This window comes from Herpailurus yagouaroundi, unplaced genomic scaffold (genome assembly GCF_014898765.1).
Source record: "Herpailurus yagouaroundi ecotype Mexico unplaced genomic scaffold, PumYag 252, whole genome shotgun sequence".
In the NCBI taxonomy this organism is placed as follows: Eukaryota; Metazoa; Chordata; class Mammalia; order Carnivora; family Felidae; genus Herpailurus; species Herpailurus yagouaroundi.
In genome coordinates, this window is record NW_024412469.1 from 106,108 (window position 1) to 129,993 (window position 23,886).

A 23,886-nucleotide genomic window follows, 5' to 3' on the forward strand; every position below is an offset into this window, starting at 1 on the left:
CCCTGATGAACGTGGATGCAAAAATCCTCAACAAGATATTAGCCAACCGGATCCAACAATACATTAAAAAAACTGTTCACCACAACCAAGTGGGATTTAAACCTGGGATGCAGGGCTGGTTCAATATCCACAAAACAATCAGTGTGATTCATCACATCAATAAAAGAAAGGATAAGAACCACATGATCCTCTCAATAGATGCAGAGAAAGCAGAAAGCATTTGACAAAATACAGCATCCTTTCTTCATAAAAACCCTCAAGAAAGTGGGGATAGAAGGATCATACCTTGAGATCATAAAAGCCATATATGAAAGACCCTATGCTAATACCATCCTCAATGGGGAAAAACTGAGAGCTTTCCCTGTAAGGTCAGGAACAAGATAGGGATGTCCACTCTTACCACTGTTATTCAACACAGTATTGGAAGTCTTAGCCTCAGCAATCAGACAACACAAAGAAATAAAAGGCATCCAAATTGGCCAGAAGGAGGTCAAACCTTCACGCTTCGCAGATGACGTGATACTTTATATGGAAAACCCAAAAGATTCCACCAAAAAAACTGCTAGAACTGATCCATAAATTCAGTAAAGTTGCAGGATATAAAATCAATGCACAGAAATCGGTTGCAATCCTATACACCAACAATGAAGCAAGAGAGAAATCAAGAAATTGATCTCACTTACAATTGCACCAAAAATCATAAAATACCTAGGAATAAATCTGACCAAAGAGGTGAAAAATCTATATATATTGAAAACTATAGAAAGCTTATGAAAAAAATTGAAGAAGACACAAAAAAAAAAATGGAAAAAGATTCCATGTTCCTGGTTAGGAAGAACAAATATTGTTAAGATGTCAATACTACCCAAAGCAATCTACATATTCAATGCAATCCCTACCAAAATAACACCAGCATTCTTCACAGAGCTAGAACAAATAATCTTAAAATTTGTATGGAACCAGAAAGGACCCTGAATAGCCAAAGCAATCTTGAAAAAGAAAACCAAAGCAGGAGGCAACACAAGCCTGGACTTCAAGCTGTATTACAAAGCTGTAATCATCAAGACAGTAGGATACTGGAACAAAAACACTCAGATCAATGGAACAGAATAGAGAACACAGAAATGTACCCACAAACGTATGGCCAACTAATCTTTGACAAAGCAGGAAAGAATATCCATTGGAATAAAGATGGTCTCTTCAGCAAGTGGTGCTGGGAAAACTGGACAGCGACATGCAGAAGAATGAACCTGGACCACTTTCTTACACCGTACACAAAAATAAACTCAAAATGGATGAAAGACCAAATGTAAGACAGGAAGCCATCAAAATCCTCAAGGAGAAAGCAGGCAAAAACCTCTTTGACCTTGGCCACAGCAACTTCTTACTCAACAACTTACTCTCTGGAGGCAAGGGAAACAAGTGCAAAAATGAACTACTGGGACCTCATCAAAATAAAAAGTTTCTGCACAGTGATCGAAACAATCAGCAAAACTAAAAGGCAACCAACAGAATGGGAGAAGATATTTGCAAATGACATATCAGATAAAGGGTTAGTATCCAAAATCTATAAAGAACTTATCAAACTCAACACCCAAAAAACAAACAATCCAGTGAAGAAATGGGCAAAAAACATGAATAGACACTTCTCCAAAGAAGACATCCAGGTGGCCAACTGACACATGAAAAAATGCTCCACATCACTCATCAACAGGGAAATACAAATCAAAACCACAGTGAGATACCATCTCACACCTGTCAGAATGGCTAACATTAACAACTCAGGCAACAACAGATGTTGGCAAGGATGCGGAGAAAGAGGATCTTTTGCATTGTTGGTGGGAATGCAAGCTGGTACAGCCACTCTGGAAAACAGTATGGAGGTTCCTCAAAAAATTAAAAATAGAACCACCTTAGACCCAGCAATTGCACTACTAGGCATTTACCAACGGGATACAGGTATGTTTCAAAGGGGCACGTGCACCCCAATGTTTATAGCAGGGCTATCAACAATAGCCAAAGTATGGAAAGAGCCCAAATGTCCATCAACAGATGGAGGGATAAAGAAGACGTGGTATATATATATATATACAATGGAGTATTACTCAGCAATGAAAAAGAATGAAATCTTGCCATTTGCAATTACGTGAATGGAACTAAAGGGTTATTATGCTAAGTGAAATTAGTCAGAGACAGACAAAAATCATATGACTTTACTCATATGAGGACTTTAAGAGACAAAACAGATGAACATAAGGGAAGGGAAGCAAAAATAATATAAAAACAGGGAGGGGGACAAAACACGAGACTCTTAAATATGGAAAACAAACAGAGGGTTACTGGAGGGGTATGGGAGGGGGGATGGGTAAATGGGTAAGGAGCATTAAGGAATCTACTCCTGAAATCATTGTTGCACTATATGCTAACTTGGATGTAAATTAAAAAAATAAACTAAATTAAATTGGAGGCTTGAAATGGAAGCAGGAATCTAATAGTCCCTTAGTATTTTATATATAATTTTGTTTTTACTATTCACAAAGAGAATTGATTTTTTTTTTTTTTTGAGGAAAAACCATATAGGAAATGAGAGGAAAGAGCTAACATATCAGAAAGACATGTTATTTACCCATGTTTTAGCTTAGCATTGAAAATGATGCCGAATATATTCAAATGTCCTATTTCTATACTATGTGTGGAAACATACTGTTTTAGTACCATGAAGCTTTCAGGTAGCATTGTAGTGACTTTTCTTCCTTTACATGAATGCCTTTATAAACAGTGTTGAAGAATACTTAACGATAACACTGATTACAAAGAACTGAGGAATTTGACTTTGTACTCTTTGGTTGGCCAAGATCCCAGAAATCCACATGATCTACCAAGCTGGAAACAAAAGAAAAAGAATTTGGCTTTTCGTTATATTAAGAAGCTACCTACATTTCTCACTGATTTATACAGCAAACATATTGAATGTCTACTGGGTGCGAGTTACTGAGGTGACAATGATGACTGACAAGGTCTCTCTTTAAAAAGGAAGACAGACATTCAATAATTGCATACAAATCTCATTACAGTAGTGTAGTACTATGCCCTTCTCAATCTATGAATATGATATCTTGATGCTGGCTAGGATGAAGTAAGGAGAGGGAGTTATGTAATATGTAATGGGAATATGTAATGAAACATTAAGTCAAAGAGAACTTCTAGGAATGCCTTGAACTTTCTAGAAACTAAAAGAAAACTAGAGTGCAATAAGCAAGGGAATAGGTTGAAAAGAAGCTGGTGAGGTAAGCAGCAATAGATTGAGGCCCCTTTTAATCCCCAAGGGGATGGCAGGGTCGGGGACTGGGGCTTCACTCTAAAAGTTTCACCAGATCACACAGAGTTTCAAAGGTCATATTAGGATTTTGGATTTAGGAGTTAGAAAAGAATTGTGGTTAATAATTAGTTTAGGTCCTTCACTGGGATTAAAGTTGGGCCATAGGTAATTCAGTAAATTAGTTTCTAGAAATGGCTTGGAGAATTCTTTAAAGGGAAAAGATGAATAATTTCTGGTTGTTTTGCTTTAAAAAAGTTGAGTATGTAAGTACATTTATTTATTGAGCACACCTATGCACAATGCAATTGCATTCCCAAATATCACCCACATTCCCATGAAATCCAAGGTCTTTCTAAACTGACAGGGAAAGAGGGGCAGTGACTACAGAGGAGAACATAGACATGATTGGCAAAGGCACTGTTTTAGAACATAAGTATAGATTTTTGAGAGCCTTTAGCAACTTTCCAGGAACATCCTCACACCCTTTCCACTTTGATAACTAATATATTTCAGTGTAGTTTCAAAGGAAGTCTTCAGGCCTACTCTTCCCCATCATTTTTAACCCTAGACTACAACTCCATGTGATGATGTTTAACGTCATTATAAACATAATCTGGATGAATATACAATCACTATCTTAGATAATGGATAAAGATGCAATAAATATAAAATCTATCTTTTTTTGACTTTTTATGCTTTGCCTTCTTAAAAAGATATTTATTTATGACGAAGCAATTATACATTGTTTTTTGTGTATTCCTTATGCTGTCTTTTTTCCCAGACTTTTAAAAATTTTAATTCCAGTACAGTTAATATACAGTGTTATATTAGTTTTGAGTGCACAGTATAGTGATTTAACAATTCTATACACTACTCAGTGTTCATTGTGATAATAAAATCTATCTTTTATTTAAAATGAGGCATATTCTGAAATACCACAAAGTCAAACCCTGAGAAGAAGCTGCCCCATAAAAATCACTTGTTTTACAACAGAATATAAGTGACTGCTGTGATTGAAAAAAGAACAGCAAACAAAAGCAAAGAATGCTTATAAATAATTGAAAGTGTTCAAATTCATTTGTTATTCTAAATTAAAAAAAGGAAAATTCTTAGGTTTTATCATTTTGGAAAATCAGTCAACTATGAAATAATACCTCAATATAAAAACAGACATATCAGGAGGGAAGCTATATATAGGGTACATAAGACCTCTCCATACTACCATCACAACTTCTTGTGAATCTAAATTTGAAAATAAATAACAAAGCATATCTGAGGTGCATAAACACAGACCAAACACATTGGCCTGAAAGATTACTTAGTCAATGGGGAATTTGGTGGTGAAATAAGACAAAAAACTTAAAACAATGAAATCCAAAGTGAAATTTTATAATAGAAGTAATGTACAATCATGGAAATTTAAAGCATCAGGTTCAACTAATGGCTCAGGTCTACCACCCACTTGCTGGATGACCTCGGACAACATCACTTAATCTTTCAAGACTACTGTGAAAAGTAAGATATATGAAGTAAAGTTTGTAAACTGTAAAACCTTGTACAAATGCTAGCCATTAATTCAAATTTCCCACCTTTAAATTCCTTTTTGTAAAGGGCTGTCTTCATTTTATATAATGTGTTCTTTCAATGGAACAAGAACGCAATTTAAAAACGGTATTCAAACAAAGAAATACAGCAACTCAGTTTATTACATGCAGATTCTTCTGCATTGTTGCTAACAGTTCACTGGTCCAAAATTACTAAAATATTTAAAAAACTATACATTATGTAAACAAAACATAAATAAGACAGCATAGTTCTTTGTACATATAGTTTAGTACAGGTTGTTAGGGATTTAGGAATATGTACAATTTTACAACATGGACTGCATTTTCACAATGCATAAATATGTGTGTGTGTGTGTGTGTGTGTGTGTGTATACACACACACATACATACATTTATTTATATTTTTACAGAAAACAAAAAAACAAGATTTCACTAATGACACAGAATACAATATTGTTGATACACACTGCCATAGTCCAAGTTCAAGAAGAAACATGTCAATTCAAGTGTGCAAAGAGCTAGCCTACTACGAACTAGTGAAACTTGACTTTGTCCAATCTATGCAATACAGACAGGTAGATTCTATTTTAAACAACTTTGGAAAACATACTCATACCAATGAGTTAAATGGAACAGATCTTTTTCTCCCAAAGGAAACAAAGCCTTGTTGCAAGCTAATGAAAAGATACATTAAAACACACAGAACTATGTATAGTATGTTTTCAACAGTATAATAAAGTTAAAATTTTTATGGGAGTCAAAACAATGCCCCATTATTTAAAAACTGGCTCATTTAGTCTAAATTCAGGATGCAGCTGTGTTGGGCTTCTCTAAGTCAGATGAGTGAAAAGCAGGGAAGACAGAGGCAGGATTTCGACTAGCAGATACAACAATTTGAGAGAGAGAGGAGGAGAGAGAAGAAACCTTAGATGCTGGAGGATTTATGGTATTCAAAATGGCTCCTTCTGGGCTAACCAACAATTTTTTGACTGATGTGTCCAGATGAAATACTGATGTGCTACTTGGCAGTGGAGGATTAGTAGAACAAATGGCAGAAACCAAAGAGGTCTTAGCCAAAAGAGTAGCTGGAGGAGACTTAATTACTGAAGTCAATGACACTGTTGGTGCGGGAAGTGGAACAGACACTTTAGCAGTTGTGTTTATGATCTGTGATGTTGTATGTACTGTGGGTAGAGGACTGACATTCCCAAGAGAGTTTATAATTTTTGTAGAACTTCTTACAGAATGCTTCACAAGTTGCCCACTTAAAGAATTATTTGATGCTAGTGTGATCTGGGCAGGGTTATCTACTGATATAGCCGGAAGGCCTTGGCCACTGTTAAGAACTAAGGGAGGTCCATATTTTGGATTAGTAGATATAAGAAGAACATGGCTACCAGCTCCAAGACCTTGTGGTGGGACAATAAACCGGGTTCCATTAATCATGATCTGAGTACCAGGTGCCAAAGGTGTACTGGTGTTGATGACTATTTTTTGCTGAATATAAGGTTCACTTAACTGACCCCCTATCACACTATTCACATTTGATGGTGCTGTAGCAGTGTGAATGGCAGAGCCACCAGGAGCAGAACTGTAACTTGAGGTTGATTTTACTAAAGCAGAGGACATTTGCTGGTTTGGCAGAGAAGCAAAATTGGAAATATTAATTACTTTACCTAGACTTTGTGAAAGGGATGGCAATTCAGTTTGAGGTTTATTTGTGTTTATATTTGTTGGCACTGTAGTTAAAATCCCTGGTGACTGAATCTGGACAGAAGTCCGAGATTGTCTTTTAGAAAGAGATATAGAACATGTGGCTCCTGGTACAGTTGCCACTTGTGGAACTGTGTTGATTATTTTAGGGGATACAGTCACAGGTGTAGGTAAGGCAACAGTAACAGGGATCTGCAAAGCTGATGTTAAACATTTAGGAGACACTGTTGGTTGTGTAGTTGAAATCAGAACAGATGATGCAAGATGTCCTGTTTTCACAGTTGATATAGCCACAGTGTTTCCGAGATTTGACGTGCAAAGTCTATTTGACAAAATAGGCATAATTCTTGAAGAGGTATCATTTCCACTGACTAAAACAGGAGGTCGTGTCCCAACGGAAGCAGAGGCTGAGGTCACTGAAAGAGAACCCAAAGACACGTTTGCTCCTGTTACTGAAAACATGTTTGCTGCTCTTGTTGCAGAAACCATTGATTCATTAAGAGGAGTAATATTTTGACTCACAAAACTTGAGCTTACTGGAATTGAATTACTACTTGTTGACAATGGCAAAACATAGCCCTTGGTACTTTTTTCTTCTCCTTTTGGGGTTACATTTTGCAATATGTTAATTGATGGTATAGGTGGCACACTGCCTGAAGTGTTTACAATTGCTTGACCTATGTTTAGTCCAATTTTCACATCTTTTATCTGAGATACAGTTGGTGATGAATTTATTTTTATTGGTGCTCCCACTGTTGATGGAATTAGTACTATCTGGGGTTGTTCTGGAGTCTTAACATATGTTTTACTCAAGGGGGGAGAAAGAGTTTGTTTTAATGGTTCTGCCACAATAGTTGGAGTTGAAGTGCCACTGGGAATTGGAGCATTAATAAAAACTAATTTCTGGGCAGAAACACCCGTAGATGTTGGTGCAGGTGTCACATTAATTGCAGTTCCACTGCTAGAAGAAAGAACAGATGGAGCTGACACCAGCATAAGTTTGTGAACTGCAGTTGCACTGAACACATCACCATTTGTTGCTGCTGTTGCTTCTGATCTTGTAACAGGGAAACTTTTTGTGAAATAATCTCCCTGTTGTTTATTTGGAGTATGAATAACATTCGTACTGGTTTGTCCAAAACCTCCTGTTGATACACTAATTACATTTACTGAATTATTTGCTGTTGATGATAGTAGAGTGCCAGAAGAAAGAGAGGACTTTAAGGGAGAAGGTGGCATATGTGAAGCTTTATCTATCATGTGGCCCAAATTACCACCGCAGGAAGACTGGCCTAATGTAAGCTTGAGATTCTTTCCCACTGATGGATTAAAGCCAGATGGAATGGAATCAGAAGTTGATGTTTGGCTAAAAGATGGGAGACTAGATGTAGTAGTCACTCCAACTGAGGGTGAAAAAACAGAGGATGATGAAGTTGTTGATTTGGGTACCAGAAATGCCTGAAGCTGAGGAGCAAAAGTGAAAACTGAACTTGAAGATAAGCTATTGGGTGAATTTTGATCTGGACTGGTCTGTACTTTTACAACTCCAGTGTTCCCACCTCGTGTCCTAACAAGAATTGACTGTGAATCTCTTATACACACAGTTTTCAGTTCTTGCTTTACTTCAGAAGAATCAGGAGTTTGTTGTGCAAAAGAGTTGAGGGAACTACCAGGATTTGTAGATCCACTTAGTGTTGTTGCTGATAACAGAGGCTGAACTGTTGAGGAAATGGTGGATGAAACAATGGGCTGGGAAAATGTGGCTGCTGAAACTGCATTCTTGACTTTTCCTGACTCACTCTGGCTAGTCTTAACTGGTGGTGTTAATAAATTACTTATGGAGGTTACAGGTGACAAAGGTTGTGGCCTATCACTATTTGACAAAGGTGTAATTGTCCTATTGAAAAGTATATTAGGTAGCTGGGTAGAAACAGTTCCTGCTGAGCTGACAAGAACTGATGCTAAAGAAGAGTTTACATTTGTTGTCTGCAGGAAAGATGAACAAGGTTGTTCTGTACTTTTCTGTTGAAGTGGCGGTACTTCTTTTGCAACTGCTTTCCCTTCCTTGTGCTGAATCACAAAATTCTTAGGCAGAATGAGAACCTGTTGCATGATTTTTTCTCCTGTTTTAGAATCTAGCACAGGTTGCATCTGAATCTTTACAGAGCTGTTATGGAGATCAATGGGCAACCACTGGCCACAGGGCACTTTGTATACCATTTGTAAAGGACCTTTTGTACTGGTGTGGCAGGTCAATGCTGGCTTTATAGGACTTGCTTCTGGAGGAGATATAACTGGTTTTTCCAAAGCAGGAGCAGTTTTATCTGTGGAAGGGGGCAGTTGATTTGTTAAGGTCACTTTGTTCCCAATATTCTTTGCAAGCAAGGCCTGAATAGGTTTGGTCCCTTTCTGGAGAATAGATACTGGTGTTGAATCCACTGAGGCAAACGACTCTGGAAACAGTGGCTCTGTATGCTTGAATTCATTCAAATAGTCAATCTGCACCTCACCTTCTGCATTCTCAACTGTTGTCTCATTTGTGCTTAACTTTGCTTTCTTCCTTGGGGAAAGATCTTTTGTGCTATCATCCACATAATTAGTTTGTTTTGACTGTCGTTTAAGTGTTTTAGGCAGCATCTTTGCAATATCTTTAGAAGGCAATTCCTTTTTCAACAACTTGTTTCTGGCCATAGGAAAATCTATTTCAGACAGTTTCATGTCATCTGAAAATTATAAAAGCAAACACTGTGTTTAAATAAAACAGCAACTGAATAGCAATAAGACCAATTATAAAAAAGCAAGTCAATCTTTGAACTGGAATTTTATTAAGAAATCTACTACAGGGTGATTTCAAAGTCTCAGCACCCTGATTAGAAAATTAAGGTAAGGTGATCTTTGACATGGCAATCTTGATAGCACAACCCATTCCCAACTATGTATTAATGACAGAATTTTTTTTTGTTCAAACTCTGCTAAGTCTGCTGCAATACAAACACAAAGGAAAATTTACATCTCTTAAAGAGATACTCAGGCCAGCAATTAGAGCTCAGAATTTAGATCTGAAAGGGAATACAGTCTAGTTCTTTTCTTCTAGATAAGGAAATCATGAAATCAAAGAGAGATAGTTCTCCATTCTAATTTTCAGAGACTCTAAAGGAGTTTCTGGGGTTAATTATTCCTACAGTAAAAAAATTATGTTCATATCAGTCAAACTGGGCTGATGAGAGGCTACTCTTTTTCAAGTCACCAAGGACATGAAAAACAACAGGTTAAAAAATTACTAACCACAAATTTTCACACTAACCTATTATATAACTAAATAAAGTTATTTAACTAGATTTAAAGAATAATATAATCTGATAAACTGAAATGAATTATAGATAATCTAATCTAGCCCCCTTATGATGATATGTCCACTCTGGGGTCTCATTAGGCCATCAACCTTGGTCATTCCTCATAAAAAATCTTCCCAGATTAGGGACTTGTCAAATTCCATTTAAACCAAACATCAAAAACAGTGCTTCAAAAATAGTAATAATAAAAAGAAGATGATGAACTTATTTTAGAGGGATTGTATATTAAAGATGTGTGGTCTATAATGAGCAAAGACATGCCTACAGTTTGGAGGCAGGCACTGGCTCCAGAAATTCCTAGAAATGTAATGATTCCAAGGAACCTTTACAAGGACACAGGACACCTTCAAAACATGGCAGATTTTCCTAATTAATACACATCATTAACCAGATTAACCTTTATCTCCACAAAAGATACTAAAACTTCTCTTTGTGGTTTTAGTGTTGATTTAAAGAAAGTTTTTGGGGCGCCTGGGTGGCGCAGTTGGTTAAGCCTCCGACTTCAGCCAGGTGACGATCTCGCGGTCCGTGAGTTCGAGCCCCGCGTCGGGCTCTGGGCTGATGGCTCAGAGCCTGGAGCCTGTTTCCGATTCTGTGTCTCCCTCTCTCTCTGCCCCTCTCCCGTTCATGCTCTGTCTCTCTCTGTCCCAAAAATAAATAAACGTTGAAAAAAAAAATTTAAAGAAAGTTTTAATACTTACCTGAATCAAAGTTATCTTTCTCCAGGATATCCAAAGGTTCTGTCACCTCTACAGACTTACTAATTTCTACTTTAGGAGATTCTTTTCCAGGATCTCCTTCACCTTCTTCAGTAGTCCACAGTTCTCTAGTAAATTTATCATGATCAGGCTGTCTTCTGAAATCATCGTAGTCTTTCTTTAGGCGGCTCCTGAAATAAAATGCCCAACAAACAACACATACATCTTAAACTCTTGGAAGCTAAACTAACTTTTAGTAATTTAAACTTTATTTTGAAATATTTTCAGTTAAGTCGCTAAAAGCTATGTTTTAATCTCAAGTGTGTCTAAGATGCTTGGTTCAGTTTTACCAACAATTATCATTAAAGAAGAGAAAACCTAGGGGGTAGGCATAAGAAACCAGAAAGGATTATATTTATAACTTCAGAATACAGTGTTTGAATATACCACCAATTTGTCTTTTTAAATGCTATTAGACCTATTAAATGAGAGAAATTTCTAGCTGCATGGACAAAAATAGATTTGAAATATTTCATAATTACTGATTATAATATAGTAAAAAATGCCATTTAAAAAAGTTAATCAAATCCTAAACACTTTACCATCAAATGAATGAAGTAAAGTTGCAGGATACAAAATGAATACCCAGAAATTGATAGTATTCCTATATATTAATAACAAAATAGCATAAGGAGAAATTAAGAAAACAATTCCTTTTACAATTGCATCAAAAAGAATGAACTATCTAGGAATAGATTAACCAAAGAGGTGAAAGACATGTACTCTAAAAACTTTAACACACTGATGAAAGAAATTGAAGATGACACAACTAAAAAAATATTCCATGCTCATGGATTGGGAGAATATTATTAAATGTTCATACTGCCCAAAGCAATCTACAGATTCCAAGACAATCACTATCAAAATACCAACAGCATTTTTCACAAAGCTAGGGGAAACAGTACTAAAATATGTACAGAACTACAAAGACCCCGAATTGCCAAAACAATCTTGAGAAACAAAAACAAAGCTATAGGAATCACAATTCCAGATTTCAAGATATACTACAAAGCTGAAGTAATCAAAACAGTATGGTAATGGGGCACAGGGGTGGCTCGGTGGGTTAAGCGTCAAACTTTGGCTCAGGTCATGATCTCATAGATCGTGGGTTTGAGCCCCATGTTGGGCTCTGTGCTGACAGCTCAGAGCCTGGAGACTGCTTCGGATTCTTTATCTCCCTCTCTCTCTGCCCCTCCCTTGCTCGCACTCTGTCTTTCTCTCACAAATAAATAAACATTAAAAAAAAATAGTATGGTACTGACACAAAAACAGATACACACATCAAGGGAACAGAATAAAAACCCCAGATACAAACCTATACTTATATGGTCAACTAATTTATGACAAAAAAGGCAAGATATATAATGGGAAAAAGTCTCTTCAATAAATGGTGCTTGGAAGACTGAACAGCCACATGTAAAAGAATTAAACTGGGGGCGCCTGGGTGGATCAGTGGGTTAAATATCCGACTTCGGCCTAGGTCATGATCTAGTGATTCGTGAGTTCGAGCCCCATGTTGGGCTCTGGCAGCTTGGAGCCTGGAGCCTGCTTCAGATTTTGTGTCTTCCTCTCTCTCTTCCCCTCCCCTGCTCATGCTCTGTCTTTCAAAAATAAATAATGTTAAAAAAAAAATTTTAAAGAATGAAGCTGAACCACTTTCTAACACCACACATAAAAATAAACCCAAAATAGATCAAGACCTAAATGTGAGATCTGAAACTATAAAAATCTTAGAAGAGGACACAGGCAGTAATTTCTCTAACATCAGCATGGCAACATTTTTCTAGATTTGTCTCCTAAAACAAGGGAAACAAAAGCAAAAATTAACTACTGGGACTAAACAAAAATAAAAAGCTTCACAGTGAAGGAAACAATCAATGAAACAAGAAGACCATATAGATGGCCAAGAGACATATGAAAAGATGCTCAACATCATCAGAGAAACACAAATCAAAACTACAATGAGAAATCACCTTACACCTGTAAGAATGGCTAAAATCAAAAAGTTAAGAAGTAACAAGAGTTGGTGAGAAAAAGGAACCCTTGTACACTGTTGGTGGGAATGTAAATTGGGGCAGATACTGTGGAAAACAGTATGAAGGTTAATCAAAATTTAAAGATAGAAGCTTTGCACAGTGGGAGTATCATAGCCAATGAGGTTTATCTGAGGCATGATTACTGCTAATTGAAAACGTTTCCCAATATCTTGCCAGGATGATTTAAAATATAGTCAGCATTGGCAATTTTTGAAAAAAAGAAATTAAAAATAGAAATAACATATGATCCAATAATTCCATTAGTGGGTGTTTGCCCAAAGAAAACAAAAACACTATAAAGGAAATAAGCACCCCTGTGTTCACTGCAGCATTATTTACAATAGCCAAGCTTTGGAAGCAACCTAAATGTCCATTGATAGACAAACAGATAAGGAAGACATGGTATATATTATGTGTACACACACACACACACACACACACTGGAACATTATGCAGCCATGAGAAAGGATGAGATCTTGCCATTTGCGATAACATGGATGAACCCAGAGGATATTCTGCCCAGTGAAATAAGTCAGAGAAAGAAAAATACCGTAAGATTACACTCACATGTGAAATCTAAAAAACAAATGAAGGGACTTTTCAGAAGATGGCGGTGCAGGAGGACACTGGGCACACTGCGTCCTGATGATCACCTAGATTCCACCCATATCTGCCTAATTTACCAGAACACTGCCAGAAGACTAGCAGAACAGACTCTCCGGAACCAAGCGTAGACGAGAGGCCCACGGAAGAGGGTAGGAAGGGCAGAGAGGCAGTGCGAGCTACAAAGACTGGTGGGAGGGAGCCAGGGCGGTGGAGGGGCAGCCAGCACACCCGGCAAGGCAGAGCCCCAGAGTCTGGCTTGCAAAAGTGGAGGGGCCGGATGGAGTGTGTTCTGACAGCCAGTGGGACTTAACATCTGGAATTTTATAAGTCAACAGCTCTGCTTGGAGATGGGAGGGCTAAAGGACAACAGGAGGAAGAGTTGTTGAACCCCGGAGGACAGAGCTCAGCTTGGCGGGAAACAAAGGCGCTGGGAAGCGCCATCTCCCTCACCCATCCCCCAGCCAAAATCCCAAAGGGAACCAGTTCCCGTCACAAACTTGCTTGCACCGGGCAAACACCCAACGCTGTGTTTCTGCGGATCCATCTCTCCAATGGGTCTGCCTCCCTCCCGGTGCCACAGGACCCCTCCCCAAGCGGACCACTGAAGGCAAAGCGAGCTATGCCCGCCCCTCCTGCCCCTGGGCACCTTGCGGATCCACCCCGGCTAATAGGCCATATCCCATAGAAGCAGCACCACAAGCCTGGCAGTGTGCAAGTAGCCCAGACAGGGGCCATACCACTCCACAAGAGTCCTGCCCCTGGGAGAGAAGATAAGGTACACACCAGTCTGACCATCTGTGGGCTGGGGGCAGACATCAGGTCTGACTGCGCCCGCCTACCAACACAAGTTACTCCAGACAACACAGTGGAAGAGCCCTGCAGTTCCCTGCCACTCCAGGGACTATCCAAAATGACAAAACAGAAGAATTCCCCTCAAAAGAAACTCCAGGAAGTAGGACAGCTAACGAACTGATCAAAAATGATTTAAGCAATATAGCAGAAAATGAATTTAAAATAATAGTCATAAAATTAATTGCTGGGCTTGAAAAAAGTATAGAGGACAGCAGAGAATCTATTACTACGGAGATCAAGGGACTAAGAAAGAGGAGGAGCTAAAAAATGCTCTAAATGAGCTGCAAAATAAAATGGGAGGCAACCACAGCTCGGACTGAAGAGGCAGAGGAGAGAAATAGGTGAATTAGAAGATAAAATTATGGAAAAAGATGAAGCTGAGAAAAAGAGAGATAAAAGATTCCAGGAGTATGAGGGGAGACTTAGAGAACTAAGTGACATAATTAAACGAAATAATATATGCATAATTGGGATTCCAGAGGAGGAAGAGAGAGGGAAAGGTGCTGAAGGTGTACTTGAAGAAATCATAGGTGAGAACTTCCCTGAACTGGGGAAGGAAAACGACACTGAAATCCAAGAGGCACAGAGAACTCCCTTCAGACGTAACTTGAATCGATCTTCTGCATAACATATCATAGTGAAACTGGCAAAATACAAGGATAAAGAGAAAATTCTGAAAGCAGCTAGGGATAAACATGCTCTAACATATAAAGGGAGACCGATAAGACTCGTGACAGATCTGTCTACTGAAACTTGGCAGGCCAGAAAGGAATGGCAGGAAATCTTCAATGTGCTGAACAGAAAAAAAATGCAGCCGAGAATCCTTTATTCAGCAAGTCTGTCATTTAGTATAGAAGGAGAGATAACGGTCTTCCCAAAACAAACAAAAACTGAAGGAATTCGTCACCACTAAACCAGCCTTACAAGAGATCCTAAGGGGGATCCTGTGAGACAAAATACCAGAGACATCACTACAAGCACAAAACCTACAGACATCACAATGACTCCAAACCCATATCTTTCTATAACACTGACAGTAAATGGACTAAATGCACCAACCAAAAGAAAAAGGTTATCAGAATGGATAAAAAAAACAAGGCCCGTCTATTTGCTGTCTACAAGAGACTCATTTTAGACCTAAGGACACCTTCAGATTGAAAGTGAGGGGATGGAGGGCTATCTATCATGCTACTGGAAGTCAAAAGAAAGCTGGAGTGGCCATACTTCTATCGGACAAACTAGACTTTAAATTAAAGGCTGTAACAAGAGATGAAGAACGTTATATAATAATTACAGGGTCTATCCATCAGGAAGAGCTAATAATTATAAATGTCTATGTGCTGAATATGGGAGCTCCCAAATATATAAAACAATCACAAATATAAGCAACCTTATTGATAAGAATGTGGTAATTGCAGGGGACTTTAATACTCCAGTTACAACATTGGACAGATCATCTAGACACAGGATCTATAAAGAAACAAGGGCCCTGAATGATACATTGGATCAGATGGACTTGACAGATATATTTAGAACTCTGCATCCCAAAGCAACACAATATACTTTCTTCTCGAGTGCACATGGAACATTCTCCAAGATAGATCACATACTGGGTCACAAAACAGCCCTTCATAAGTATACAAGAATGGAGATCATACCATGCATACTTTCAGACCACAATGCGATGAAGCTTGAAATCAACCACAGGAAAAAGTCTGGAAAACCTCCAAAAGCATGCAGGTTAAAGAACACCCTACTAAAGAACGAATGGGTCAACCAGACAATTAGAGAAGAAATTAAAAAATATATGGAAACAAACAAAAATGAAAATACAACAATCCAAACGCTTTGGGATGCAGCGAAGGCAGTCCTGAGAGGAAAATACATTGCAATCCAGGCCCATCTAAAGAAACAAGAAAAATCCCAAATACAGAATCTAACAGCACACCTAAAGGAAATAGAAGCAGAACAGCAAAGACACCCCAAACCCAGCAGAAGAAGAGAAATAATAAAGATCAGAGCAGAAATGAACAACATAGAATCTAAAAAAACTGTAGAGCAGATCAATGAAACCAAGAGTTGGTTTTTTGAAAAAATAAACAAAACTGATAAACCTCTAGCCAGGCTTCTCAAAAAGACAGGGAGATGACCCAAATAGATAAAATCATGAATGAAAATGGAATTATTACAACCAATCCCTCAGAAATACAAGCAATTATCAGGGAATACTATGAAAACTTATAGGCCAACAAACTGGACAACCTGGAAGAAATGGACAAATTCCTAAACACCCACACCTTTCCAAAACTCAAACAGGAAGAAACAGAAAGCTTGAACAGACCCATAAACAGTGAAGAAATTCAATCAGTTATCAAAAATCTCCCCAACAAATAAGAGTCCAGGACCAGATGGCTTCCCTGGGGAATTCTACCAGACATTTAAAGCAGAGATAATACCTATCTTTCTCAAGCTGTTCCAAAAATAGAAAGGGAAGGAAAACTTCCAGACTCATTCTATAAAGCCAGCATTACTTGATTCCTAAACCAGACAGAAACCCAGTAAAAAAAGAGAACTACACGCCAACATCCCTGATGAATATGGATGCAAAAATTCTCAATAAGATACTAGCAAATTGAATTCAACAGCTTATAAAAAGAATTATTCACCATGATCAAGTGGGATTCATTCCTGGGCTGCAGGGCTGGTTCAATATTCACAAATCAATCAACGTGATACATCACATAAGAAATGAAAAGAAAAGAAAAGAAAAGAAAAGAAAAGAAAAGAAAAGAGAAAAGAGAAGAAAAGAAAAGAAAAGAACCATATGATCCTGTTAATCGATGCAGAAAAAGCATCTGACAAAATTCAGCACCTTTTGTTATTAAAAACCCTCGAGAGGGGCGCCTGGGTGGCGCAGTCGGTTAAGCGTCCGACTTCAGCCAGGTCACGATCTCGCGGTCTGTGAGTTCGAGCCCCGCATCGGGCTCTGGGCTGATGGCTCAGAGCCTGGAGCCTGTTTCCAATTCTGTGTCTCCCTCTCTCTCTGCCCCTCCCCCGTTCATGCTCTGTCTCTCTCTGTCCCAAAAATAAATAAACGTTGAAAAAAAAAAAATTTAAAAAAAAAAAAAAAAACCCTCGAGAAAGTCGGGGTAGAAGGAACATACTTAAATACCATAAAAGCCATTTATGAAAAGCCCACAGCTAATATCATCCTCAATGGGGAAAAACTGAGAGCCTTTTCCCTCAGGTCAGGAACACGACAGGGATGTCCACTCTCACTGCTGTTGTTTAACATAGTGTTGGAAGTGCTAGCATCAGCAATCAGACAACAAGAGGAAATCAAATGCATCAAAATTGGCAAAGATGAAGTCAAGCTTTCACTTTTTGCAGATGACATGATATTATACATGGAAAATCTGATAGACTCCACAAAAGGTCTGCTAGAACTGATACATGAATTCAGCAAAGTCGCAGGGTACAAAATCAATGTACATAAATCAATTGCATTCTTATACACTAAAAATGAAGCAACAGAAAGACAAATAAAGAAACTGATCCCATTCACAATTGCACCAAGAAGTATAAAATACTTGGGAATAAACCTAACCAAAGATATAAAAGATCTGTATGCTGTAAACTATAGAAAGGTTATGAAGGAAATTGAAGAAGATATAAAGAAATGGAAAAACATTCCGTGCTCATGGACTGGAAGAATAAATATTATTAAAATGTCAATACTACCCAAAGCTATCTATACATGCAATGCAATCCCAATAAAATTGCACCAGTATTCTTCTTGAAGCTAGAACAAGCAATCCTAAAATTTGTATGGAACCACAGAAGTCCCCGAATAGCCAAAATAATTTTGAAGAAGACCAAAGCAGGAGGCATCACAATCCCAGACTTTAGCCTCTACTACAAAGCTGTCATCATCAAGACAGCATGGTTTTGGCACAAAAACAGACACATAGACCAATGGAATAGAATAGAAACCCCAGAACTAGACCCACAAAAGTATGGCCAACTAATCTTTGACACAGCAGGAAAGAATATCCAATGGAAAACAGTCTGTTTAACAAATGGTGCTGGGAGAACTGGACAGCAACATGCAGAAGGATGAAACTAGACCACTTTCTTACACCATTCACAAAAATAAACTCAAAATGGATAAAGGACCTGAACGTGAGACAGGAAACCATCAAAACACTAGAGGAGAAAGCAGGAAAAGACCTCTCTGACCTCAGCCGTAGCAATCTCTTACTCGACACATCCCCAAAGGCAAGGGAATTAAAAGCAAAAATGAACTATTGGGACCTCATCAAGATAAAAAGCTTCTGCACAGCAAAGGAAACAATCAACAAAACTAAAAGGCAACTGACAGAATGGGAAAAGATATTTGCAAATGACATATCGGACAAAGGGCTAGTATCCAAAATCTATAAAGAGCTCACCAAACTCCACACCCGAAAAACACATAATCCAGTGAAGAAATGGGCAGAAAACATGAATAGACACTTGTCTAAAGAAGACATCCACGGGCGCCTGGGTGGCGCAGTCGGTTAAGCGTCCGACTTCAGCCAGGTCACGATCTCGCGGTTCGTGAGTTCGAGCCCCGCGTCGGGCTCTGGGCTGATGGCTCAGAGCCTGGAGCCTGTTTCCGATTCTGTGTCTCCCTCTCTCTCTGCCCCTCCCCCGTTCATGCTCTGTCTCTCTCTCTGTCCCAAAAAATAAATAAACGTTGAAAAAAAAAAATTAAAAAAAAAAAAAAAAGAAGACATCCAGGTGGCTAAGAAGCACATAAAAAGATGCTCAACATCGCTCATCAGGGAAATAAATCAAAACCACACTCAGATATCACCTCACGCCAGTCAGAGTGGCCAAAATGAACAAATCAGGAGACTATAGATGCTGGAGAGGATGTGGAGAAACGGGAACCCTCTTGCACTGTTGGTGGGAATGCAAACTGGTGCAGCCGCTCTGGAAAACAGTGTGGAGGTTCCTCAAAAAATTAAAAATAGACCTACCCTACAACCCAGCAGTAGCACTGCTAGGAATTTACCCCAGGGATACAGGAGTACGGATGCATAGGGGCACTTGTACCCCAATGTTTAAACAGCACTCTCAACAATAGCCAAATTATGGAAAGAGCCTAAATGTTCATCAACTGATGAATGGATAAAGAAATTGTTGTGTATATACACAATGGAGTACTACGTGGCAATGAGAAAGAATGAAATATGGCCCTTTGTAGCAACGTGGATGGAAGTGGAGAGTGTTATGTTAAGTGAAATAAGCCATACAGAGAAAGACAGATTCCATATGTTTCCACTCCTTGTGGATCCTGAGAAACTTAACAGAAGACCATGGGGGAGGGGAAGGAAAAAAAATGGTTAGAGAGGGAGGGAGGCAAAACATAAGAGACTCCTAAAAACTAAAAACAAACTGAGGGTTGATTGGGGGTAGGAGGGAGGGGTTAGGTGGGTGATGGGCATTGAGGAGGGCACCTGTTGGGATGAGCACTGGGTGTTGTATGGAAACCAATTTGACAAAAATTTCATATTAAAAAAAAAATAACAAATGAATAAACAAAATAACAACAACAACAAAAAGCCCTATTAATACAGAGAACAAACTCATGGTTGCTGGAGGGTAAGGGGTGTGGGGGATGGATAAAATGGGTGAAGGGAATTTGGGATACAAGTTTCTAGTTTTGGAATAAATAAGTCACAAGAGTAAAAGGCATACCATAAAGAATATAGTCAATGATATTGTAGTAGTGTTGTACGGTGACAGATAGTAGCTACACTTTTGGTGATCATACCATTATGTATAAACATGTCCAATCACTACGTTGTACACCTGAAACTACGGTAACATTGTGTGCCACCTATACTCAAAAAAAAAAAAAAAAAAGTTTTAAAAAGTTAATCAAGAAATTCTAGGAAATAGTACTATTATTTGACTTATGCAGAGTACAGTAACAAAAAAAAAAAACCCTCATCATTTAATCCTGAGAGTAATCATACCTAAACATTTTGATCTCACTAGAAATATTTTTATTTACAAAAATAAACTCAAAATGAATGAAGGACCTGAATGTGAGACAGGAAACCATCAAAACCCTAGAGGAGAAAGCAGGAAAAAAACTCTCTGACTTCAGCTGTAGCAATTTCTTACTCGACACATCTCCAAGGCAAGGGAATTAAAAGTAAAAATGTACTATTGGGACCTCATCAAGATAAAAAGCTTCTGAACTGCAAAGGAAACAATCAACAAAACTAAAAGGCAACCAACAGAATGGGAAAAGATCTTTGCAAATGACATACTGAATAAAAGGCTTGTAACCAAAATCTATAAAGAACTCACCAAACTCCACACCTAAAAAACAAATAATCCAGTGAAGAAATGGGCCTAAGACACAAATAGACACTTTTTTAAAGAAGACATCCAGATGGCCAACAAGGCACATCCAAAGATGCTCAACGTCACTCCTCATCAGGGAAATACAAATCAAAACCACACTGAGATAGCACCATGCCAGTCAGAGTGGCTAAAATGAACAAATCAGGACACTATAGATGCTGGAGAGGATGTGGAGAAATGGGAACCCTCTTACACTGTTGGTGGGAATGTAAACTGAAACAACCGCTGTGGAAAACAGTGTGGAGGTTCCTCAAAAATTTAAAAACAGATCTACCCTATGACTCAGCAATGACACTGCTAGGAATTTACCCAAGGGATACAGGAGTGCTGATCCATGGGGGAACTTGTACCCCAATGTTTATAGCAGCACCTTCAACAATATCCAAATTATGGAAACAGCCTAAATGTCCATCAACTGATGAATGGATAAAGAAGATGTGGTTTATATATACAATGGAATACTACTTGGCAATGAGAAAGAATGAAATCTGGCCATTTAGCAATGTGGATGGAACTGGAGAGTGTTATGCAAAGTGAAATAAGTCATACAGAGAAAGACAGATACCATATGTTTTCACTCTTATGTGGATCCTGAGAAACTTAACAGAAGACCATGGGGGAGGGGAAGGGGGGAAAAAAGTTAGAGAGGGAGGGAGGCAAACCATAAGGGACTCTTAAAAACAGAATAAAGTGAGGGTTGATGGGGAGTGGGAGGGAGGGGAAAGTGGGTGATGGGCATTGAGGAGAGCACCTGTTGGGATGAGCACTGGGTGTTGTATGGAAACCAATTTGACAATAAGTTTTATATATATATAAAAGAAATATATATATAAAAGATATATAAATGAAATATCTATATATTTATATATATAAATGAAATATCTATATTATATCTATATTATATATATATATATATATATATATATATATATATATATATATATATAACAGAGAAAGCTGAAAAGTGATCTCTCAGAGATCCTTTTCACATAAAAATATAATAGCTATGTTTCCATAAAACAATGGAGAGATGAAAACATTTCCAAAGACACATAATTTAGAGATCCTCTATTATTCCTCTTGCTTTCAACTGAATTTCTCTATTCTACCACTAACCTTTACCTTATTTCATTTTGTTTAAAAAAGAAATGGGGGTGCCTGGGTGGCTCAGTCCATTAAACATCGAGTCTTGATTTTGGCTTAGGTCATGATCTCAAGGTTTGTGGGATTTGAGACCTGCATCGAGCTCTGTGCTGACAGCAGAGCCTGCTTGGGATTCTCTCTCTCTCTCTCTCTCTCTGTTCTCTCTCTCTCTCTCTCTCTCACTCTCAAAATAAATAAATAAACATTAAAAAAGATCTGAACATACATTCTCCAATTTATTTTTACTACAAATTCTTATTTAAGTATTTTGAAGCTTAAGTCTCACCTCTGTCACTTAATAGCTGTGAGACTTTGGGGGAAGCTCCTTAAACTTTCTTTTTATTTTAAGCTTATTTATTTATTTTGAGAAAGAGAAAGAAAGAAAGAGACCAAATGAGTGAGTCCAAGTGGGGGAGGGGCAGAGAGAGTGGGAGAGAGAGAGAATCCTAAACAGGCTCCTTGCTCAGACACAACCTGATGCAGGGCTCAATCTCATGACTGTGAGATCATGCTCTGAGCCAAAATTAAGAGTCAGATGCTTAACCAACTGAGCCACCCAGGCGCCTAGCACCTTAAACTTTCTGGCATCAGTTTACTTTTTTGTATAATGGGGATAATAATAGTACTTACCTCACAGTATGTGTGGCACATAGAATAATTGTAAAATTAATCTCCTTTTAGAAATATCTTCATGGGGGTTGTATGAAATTCCTCCCTTCTCAGCCCTCTTCTTTGTCTCAGCTATTTTGTTTTATTTTATTTACAGGGAAAATAGAAGCTGGGGCACCTGAGTGGCTCAGTCCATTAAGCATCTGACTTCGTGAGTTCAAGCCCTGCATCGGGCTCTGTACTGACAGCTCAGACCCTGGAGCCTGCTTTAGATTCTGTTTCCTTCTCTCTCTGCCCCTCCCCTGCTTCCGGTCTGTCTGTCTCTCTCTCTGTCTCTCAAAAATAAACAAACATTAAAAAAAGAAGAAAATAGAAGCAGACAAGAACTTTCATATGCTCTTATCTCATCTGCCACTTATGACCTTCATTTGTACTCATATTCTGTCTTCCTATTTAAGCTAATGCCTCCATTTATGCATCCTCTCTCATCTATTTAATGATATCATTCTACCAAATGTCTCTTCCTTTCCCTGAGTCCATTTTTGCCTATTAGATCATTTTCACCAGTATACAGAAAGTTATTTCCCCATTAATTAAAACAAACAACAAAAAACCAAAGCACCTTCTCTTGACTGCAACTTGTCCTTCCAGCTACTGCCCTATTTATCTGCTCCACTTTATGATAAAACTTCCTCTCCCCTAATTCTCTTGAACAGACTTCTATGACTTTTACCCACTACTCTACCAACACAGCTCATCAAGGTCATCAATGATTTCCATGTTGCCAAATTCAAAATTAATTCTCAGGCCTCATCTTTTTCAATCTATCACAAGCAGCCCTCCTTTTTGAAATTATTTTCTTTACCTGGCTTCCAAGAAACCCCGCTTTCTCTTGGTTATCCTACCTTACTGAACATTCCTTCTCAGTCTCTTCTGCTGAGTCCTATTCCTCTCCACCATCTCTAAATGTTGGAATGCCCCAGGGCCCGGTCTCTCTTTTTCTCTATCTATGCTCACGTTCTAGGTGATTTCTACCAGTCTCATAGCTTAAATATAATCTATATCCTGACAACCCTAAATTTATGCCTCCAGTCTGGTTTATTCCCTTTGAACAGGGACTCATACACTAAACTGTCTACTCAATTAAGCCCAATTAGATGTCTAAAAATCATATCAAACTTCACATGTTGAAATCCAAACTCCTGAATCCCTGCCCTGCAAACCTGCTACTCCTTTAGTTTCCCTTATCTAAATTAATGGCAATTCCATTATTCCAGTTTAGACCAAAAATAGAACATCATCTTTTTACTCTTCCTCTTCTTCTTTTTTTTTTTTTTGACACTTTATATCCAATGTTTAAGAAAATTCTACCTATCCTACTTTCAAGATGATACATCCAGAATCCAACCACCCCTTGCCATCTGAATAGCTGTTAAGGAGAATCATGAAAAACAGGTGACCACCAATTGACCCATGAGTTGGACCCAGGCACTCAAAGGCTTCTCATTC

At 38.3% G+C, this 23,886-nt stretch overlaps 1 protein-coding gene and 1 non-coding gene across 3 annotated transcripts in view; one reads left to right on the forward strand and one right to left on the reverse strand.

Annotated features, from left to right (window-relative positions):
• Positions 1–4,678: 4,678 nt before the first annotated feature.
• Positions 4,679–23,886, reverse strand: part of BRD10 (bromodomain containing 10) — a 137,358-nt gene continuing 118,150 nt past the window's right edge. The window contains exons 4-5 of one of the 2 annotated variants that reach the window (XM_040460871.1): positions 10,652–10,839; positions 4,679–9,320 (exon numbers count right to left, since the gene is read on the reverse strand). In XM_040460871.1, coding sequence (XP_040316805.1) covers positions 5,689–9,320; positions 10,652–10,839 — 3,820 coding nt within the window. In that variant the 3' untranslated portion in view covers positions 4,679–5,688. The remainder of the gene's footprint in view (positions 9,321–10,651; positions 10,840–23,886) is intronic. The other variant, XM_040460872.1, reaches the window with a different exon arrangement.
• LOC121020834 (U4 spliceosomal RNA) lies at positions 12,833–12,971 on the forward strand. Its single transcript, XR_005786311.1, has one exon. It is a non-coding gene; the product is annotated as a U4 spliceosomal RNA (small nuclear RNA).